At 44.5% G+C, this 7242-nt stretch overlaps 1 protein-coding gene across 14 annotated transcripts in view; it reads right to left on the bottom strand.

Annotated features, from left to right (window-relative positions):
* EP400 (E1A binding protein p400) overlaps window positions 1–7242 on the bottom strand; it is a 133127-nt gene that overhangs the window by 72347 nt on the left and 53538 nt on the right. For all 14 annotated transcript variants that reach the window (XM_037733183.1, XM_037733189.1, XM_037733185.1 and 11 more), the window contains 3 exons: window positions 3399–3506; window positions 1201–1391; window positions 640–817 (listed from right to left, as the gene is read on the bottom strand). In XM_037733183.1, the coding sequence (XP_037589111.1) occupies window positions 640–817; window positions 1201–1391; window positions 3399–3506 (477 nt within the window). The remainder of the gene's footprint in view (window positions 1–639; window positions 818–1200; window positions 1392–3398; window positions 3507–7242) is intronic.

The following is a 7242-nucleotide window of genomic DNA, read 5'->3' as shown; positions in this document are numbered from 1 at the left end:
TCTACACAACTGTGCACCGGCTAGAAGAGTCAGGAGAGGGAGTGTCTACATGAGCTGCGCACCGGCTAGAAGTGAGGAGGGTGAGGAACCAGCTGGGGCTGCCACACAGAAGCTGAGCCCACACAGGGTACCCAGGCCCATTTTCTGAGGCACTCGAGCAGTGGATTGGAAATGCTGCCCCACTGACAGGTGAAATCCCTGCAAGAGAGATGAGAGGAGGCGTGCACAAGACAACATGAGGCGGACACAGTGAGCCAGCATGTGTGCCACAAACCACCCCACACGGCGGAGAGCCCAATGGTGGGTTCATGGCAGTCTAGAAGCAGCACAGGAAGTGGACCTCCTGTTCTGCTGGACACACATTGCAGGGTGACCTCACCCTGGAGTCCCAAGGTTCAGTCACAGCCTCACAAGTCTCTGTATTATATTAGATTTTCACTAATAATTACTGAATTAACTTTGAACAAGTTTTTTATTCATTCATACAATCAATACTGCTGAGCCTCAATTTGCTCAGGTCAAAGGACAGAAGCTAAGAACAAGATTAGATGGCCAAGTCCCCACACTCCCATCAAACACAATGGCTTACAAGTAAGTCTTAGCAAATGGGTATTGTTCAAAAAACTAGCAAACTCTTACCTTCATTACAAGCTAGGTGGGCAAAAAAAGCAATGATCTGCACTGTTTTACCCAGCCCAGCTTCATCCGCCAATATGCCATTGAGATTCTTCCGGTAGAGTTTGGCCAGCCAGTCCAGGCCGATCTTCTGATAATCTCTGAGAGCCCCGTACAATAAAGACGGAGCATTAAATTTTACCTGCAGTGATGAACAAATCAAAGAATGACTGCTGGTCAAAATAATCACCCCAACTTTTTCTGAAAACTGAAATTGACAGTCACATGATAAACTAATTAGAAAGGGATCTACAGAAAACAGGAAGAGGAAGAACTGCTTCTTTTGGAGACCGGATCTCGTTATGTCACTCAAGCTGGTCCTGAACACCTGAACATCTGGGCTCAAGAGATCCTCCTGCCTCACCCTCCTGAGTAGCTGGGACTACAGGCACATGAAGAATTGCTTTTAATGACAACTTCTGCAGTTGGGACAGAGCATGTCACTGGAAAGAGGAAAAGCTTTTCTCATGACTCACTATGCTATGCACTCTGTCTCATCCCACACTTGAAAGCCCAGCGCCTCACCGAGGTTGTGACCCGAGCACTGCCCTTGGGCAGGATGGCTTCAGCCACTGCAGTGACCTCCGCAATGTCCTTGGCATTGGGTTTCCCAACATTCATTCTCTCAGCAGCTTTGAACTGATCCATGATGAAAAGCGAGTCGATGAGAACCAAGTCCTTGCAACTCTCCCTGTTGCCTGGGCAGTCGTCTGCATCTGTAACAAGAAAACAAGGGGAAATGGAGGCTGCTCAGAGGCTTTATAAACCCAAACATTTTTAAAACAGAGAAAAGTTTATAGAATCCAACGACTCTGAATACAGAATTAGATAATAGTTTTTTGTTTGTAATCCATTTGACATCTAACAATGCCATCTGCATAAATGGGCGAGAACTCTTATGAAACTATCAAACCGAGGACTATTCTGAAAAGCCCTCCAAGAGTATAATTTGCCCCAAGTAGTCTGGTATTTGGAAAATGTCACCATAGCAATTAGGAGCTGGTATCACAAAGCAATACACGTAAGTGTCTCAGGGTTTAGGGATCTCCCCTCTATTACCAAGAAAGAAAAATGTGGGAAACCAGGAGGAGGCTGAACCTGCCTCTCCCTCCTCTGGTCCTGCTGGCAGCCTGGGGTGTGGTGAGGCCTGACCTCCCCAGGGCTCCTAGGGCCTCTCCCCGACTCACATTCAGTGTCTAAGTCCCAACAGCTGCAATGAGAGCAGGAAAGGCAGACCCTTTCTGGTGCTCTAGGCATTCGTTTAGAAGGTCTAATAACAAGTAAAATAAACTACTCAAAACTGCTGTGTTAAACACTGCACAGCATGAATAAATATGATATCTAGGTCCATAAATCAATGATGTTTATAAATCTAGAGAAAAACATGTCTACATCCTTCACAACATAATCAAGTGCCCCAATAACTGTGCCAGGTTAATAAATTAAAAACACAGAATTTAATAAAATTCTAACCAATATAAAGTTACTTGCTAAATATTTATAATTTTTTCTTTTATCAAACTAAAAGAAATTTTCTAAATCTTAAGTCTTTCTAAGTGTGGGTAACCCTCCATATAGGCACCGAGGAAAGAGAGCTAAGCAGAACCCTGGCACAATTAAGGCCTGAAGAATACCTTAGTTTATAGTGTTACTACTCAGTTATTTCCATTTATATAATCCTTTATATAATCGTACATTAGTTTATAGAATTAGGGCTTGAAGAATATCTCGGTTTACACTGTTACTACTCAGTTATTTCCCCTTATATAATCCTGTATATATAATCATATAATAGTTCATAGTGTGAGTGCCTAAAGAATATTTCCCCATATATATATATAAAATTATATCTTCGTTTATAATCGGAGGAATGCCTAGAGTGGACACAGTGCAGAGCATGATTTAAGGGAAAACAGTTATACCAGGACAAGAATCCACGGCCCAGGCGGCAGCGTTCAGTATCATAAAGACCCCCGCTGTACGGCAGGCTTGGGGCGAGAGCCACTCCTCCTGATAAAGGAGGTCTAGGACCCTGCTCCAATTCTTGTGGAAGGCTGCCCTCAGACCGGCAATCGCACCTTGATGACTGTGAACTTTATCAGCTCTTGCTACTGTGCTGCTCAAAAAGCATCTTCCTATAGAAACAGCAGGTGGCGGAGCCCTGACAGCTCTGTCACCACTGTGTGAATTAAAGCATCCCCCCCCATAAATCTTCTTAGAAGTAGTTTTCCCATAGACAGGTGTATTGCACAGTGCACTTTCTTCACTGCGCACGGCCCACCTTCAAGCCTCAGTGACCTAATGGGGGTGGACCCCTTACTGCACACGGCCCTTGCCTTCATGGGAACGGGCCCCTTGCTGCGCACTGTCCACCTCCTGGCCTAGGTGACCTATTGGGGGTGGACCCCATGTTTCATTGCTCACGAGCCTATCACTATCCTTAAAGATGACTTCACTCACTGCCCTGCCCCCTAACCTATACACAATAAACACTCACACTTCTGGACATACGGGGCCTTGCCTGACTCCGCTCATAGGTGGCGTGGCCCCCCAAGCCCAGCTGCATTTTCCTTGTACTTCTGTGTCCTGTCTCTTTCTTTCTCGGATCCTGCACCTCAGCACACATAAGGGACACCCCACGGCCCTGTGGGGCCTTCAGCCCTACAGTAAGTACTCTGGTCTCTACTTTGAACCCTGAATTCTTCCAAAGGTTGGGAGCGCACCTTCCTCTCCACTCGTGTCCTCGCCATCAGGCTTCAGCCGGGGCCACTGAGAAGTCGGCAGGAAGGCGCCTTCGTACAGTTTCATCAGGTCCAGGAGGGGCAGCTCAGCTGCAGAGGGTTGTGGGCAGAAGGGCTGTTACTTTATAACAACAACTGTCATTTAAATTGGGAAGCAGCAGTGGCCCGAAGAATCACAGTTAAGAAGGGCAAGGGGCTAACACACGTATTCCTTTTCCAACTTTAGATTACTCCTTGGAAAAAGATTATATTGTCTAAAAGCACATTTGTTTTTCTGAAAACTAAAATGGTTGCCCATTACTGATAAAAGGTCTAAAATATTTCTTGAGGGGTGGGAGAGGAATGATGAGAAATTACTTAGTGAGCGCAATACACATTTGGGTCATGGACATACCAAAGGCCCACACTTCACCACTATACAGTACAGCCAGGGAACAACATCGTACCTGCTCCCCTTAAATTTATGCAAATTTTAAAATGTATAAAATATTTTCTCTATAAAGATGAGAATCTTTGATATAAAAGAAACTCAACTTTATTCATATAAGAATTAAAATATCTGAAATAATCTAAATGAACAGTAACACTGTAGACTAATAAATAAAAATGTAAAAAATGAACACCATTGATAGGAAATAACTAATGGAGATGACAAATAATATACAAAACATCAAATAAAAAACAGCAAAAACGTTCAAAAAGATGATAAAACGCAGTTAAGCTTCCTTTACAAAGCACTCACCCTAATTGCTTAAATACCCCAATAACAATGGACAAAGGACAGGAAGCTGTTATACACACACAAGCATAAAGGTATTTCTTCATTGATCACCTCTGGAAATCAGTGCACGGTTTGTTTGCTATCAGGTCACCAACCATCTTAAAATCAAAACACTGGGGAATGATGATGAATTAGATACTCTCACACACTGCTGATAATGGTATAAACTGGCTGGATTTTTCTGGAAATCAACATGGAAAGCTGAAGGGCTTTGGAATTCAATGTCCTCGACCCCATAATTTCCCCCTTTAGTGAGTCTATCCAGAGAAACAACAGAAATGTAAACCCAGATTCCTGTTCAAAGAACGTTCACACAGTGGCAGCTGTAACAGGGGAAACACTTTAGCTGGGCTGTGTACCTGTGATATGTGAGCCTGTCTGCATGTATATTTATGTCAATAAAGACTGTTGGGCCAAAACAACAAATGCCATGGACAAGCATCCCACAAGGACCACATTAAAGGCACTGTCCACTTAAAACTACCAGGCACCCTTTGAATTCATTTGCTCAGGAGGTCAAATATTCGCCACACTGGCTTGATGGACAGAGACATAATGGAGCCAAGTGAAAGTAAATGCTGGCTGCAGAATCCAGGAAGCGCGTCCACGGTGCTCCTAACAAGGTGCTTTCACCTTTCCTGTCTGATGCTTCCAGCGCAAAATGCTGGGATGCACCCTACAGCACATGATGCTATACATAAGTAGGAAAAACAAGCTGACCAACCAAAACTTCCAATAACAAGATAATTCCGGAAGGTGTCTCAGAACAAACAATACATAGAAATCAGCCTCCACATATATAAATTAGTTAGAAAATGCAACGGAAGAAAAAAAACCTATTTAGACAGAAAATTAAATACAGTCATCCCTCAGCATCCTTGAGGAGTTGGTTCCAAGGCTCCCCTCGGATACCGAGATCCAGGGATGCTCAAGTCCCTCACATAAAATTATGTAACCTACACACATCCTCTCATACACTTTAAATCATCTCCAGATTACTTATCATACCTAATAATGTGAATGCTATGTAAATAGTTGTTACGCTGTTTTTTTTGTATCCTTTTAATTGTTGTGCTGTTATTTGGGTTTGTTTGGTTTGGGGGTTTTTTCGTTGGCTGCTCGGTTATTTTTAGAGTTGGGGTCTTGCTACATTGCCCAGGCTGAACTTGAACTCCTGGGCTCAAGTGATAGTCCTGCCTCAGCCTCCCAAGTAGCCAAGATTACAGGTGTGAGCCACCACGCCCAGCTGTATTCTTATTTTTCACTTTTTTTGGTAAATATTAAAACCCATGGCCGGGCGCGGTGGCTCATGCCTGTAATCCCAGCACTTTGGGAGGCTGAGGCAGGTGGATCACGAGGTCAAGAGATCGAGACCATCCTGGTCAACGTGGTGAAACCCCGTCTCTACTAAAAATACAAAAAATTAGCTGGGCACGGTGGCGCGTGCCTGTAGTCCCAGCTACTCAGGAGGCTGAGGCAGGAGAATTGCCTGAACCCAGGAGGCGGAGGTTGCGGTGAGCCGAGATCATGCCATTGCACTCCAGCCTGGGTAACAAGAGTGAAACTCCGTCCCAAAAAAAAAAAAAAAAAAAAAAAAAGAAAACTCTGTCAAAAAAAAAAAAAAAAAAAAAAAAACCATGGATATGAAGAGCTAAACATACTTAGAATTAAACTTTCAAAAATGCGCCACATCTCTGTGAAGAAAGCTCAAACGGGTCCCTGAAGACCATGAAAGAAGCCTTGACCCAACGAGAGGCTCTGTTCATGGACTCAGTGTGGTACTATAAAGACAATGGGCCGGGCGCGGTGGCTCACGCCTGTAATCCCAGCACTTTGACAGGCAGAGGCAGGCGGATCACAAGGTCATGAGATTGAGACCATGCTGGCCAACATGGTGAAACCCCATCTCTACTAAAAACTACAAAAATTAGCTGGGTGTGGTGGCGCACACCTCTAGTCCCAGCTACTCGGGGGCTGGGGCAGGAGAATTGCTTGAACCCATGAGGCAAAGGTTGCAGTGAACCAAGATCGCACCACTGTACTCCAGCCTGGCACCTGGCGACAAAGACTCTGTCTCCAAAAAAAAAAAAAAAGACAATGGAATGCCCAGGAACCCCACCTCCAGCTGTTCACTCCTGGCCTCTCCCACACTGACCTAGCCTGACTGGTGTGACCATCATATGTGAGAATGACAGCATGTGACTTCCAAGACTCAGTTATAAGAGATACGACAGTGTCTATCCTGCTCCCTCATGGATACCTGGGGATACCAGCCCCAGGTCAGGAGGACAGTCGACCTGCCCTCAGCATGCAACCAGAGCCCATCAGCTGGCAGAATAAAGCCGCCTGGAATGGCATCCTCCAGCCTGCCATATTAAGCCTTCTGAAGACCATCTTCACAGGAGACCTGGGCCACAATCGCCCAGCAAGGCTGCTCCCAAATTCTGCCCCACAGAGACTACTACTGTGCTAATTTAACAGGTACTCTAGTAAGTCAAGAATGCATGCCATAATCGGATAGCCACTAACAAGAATACAGAAAGCTAATGGAGAAGAGGAAATGAAATAATTTGTAAATACCTGACTGATGCTTAAGGTAACTTAAAAAAGAGGTGACTAAAGAACAGGGAGAAAATATAAAACAAATTTTAAAATTATGAGAGATCTAGGCCCAACTATTAATACAACAGGCTTAAATTTAATACAAATGTACTAAACACTCCAATTTAGAGACATAAAGATGTTAGAATAAACTGGAGGGGCAGAGGAGACCAACTAAATGCTGTTTACAAGAGACATACTTCATAGAAGAACATATTGCACCTGGACCATTTCAGAAATAAAAATAAAAACACAGATTAGAAGTTAACAGAGCCGGGAGCGGTGGCTCACGCCTGTAATCCCAGCACTTTGGGAGGCCGAGGCGGATGGATCACGAGGTCAAGAGATCGAGACCATCCTGGTCAACATGGTGAAACCCCGTCTCTACTAAAAATACAAAAAATTAGCTGGGCATGGTGGCGCGTGCCTGCAATCCCAGCTACT

Source organism: Cebus imitator, unplaced genomic scaffold (genome assembly GCF_001604975.1).
Source record: "Cebus imitator isolate Cc_AM_T3 unplaced genomic scaffold, Cebus_imitator-1.0 Scaffold497, whole genome shotgun sequence".
In the NCBI taxonomy this organism is placed as follows: domain Eukaryota; kingdom Metazoa; phylum Chordata; class Mammalia; order Primates; family Cebidae; genus Cebus; species Cebus imitator.
Note: the sequence above shows the minus strand (reverse complement) of the source record. Positions and strands in the feature narration are given on the sequence as shown.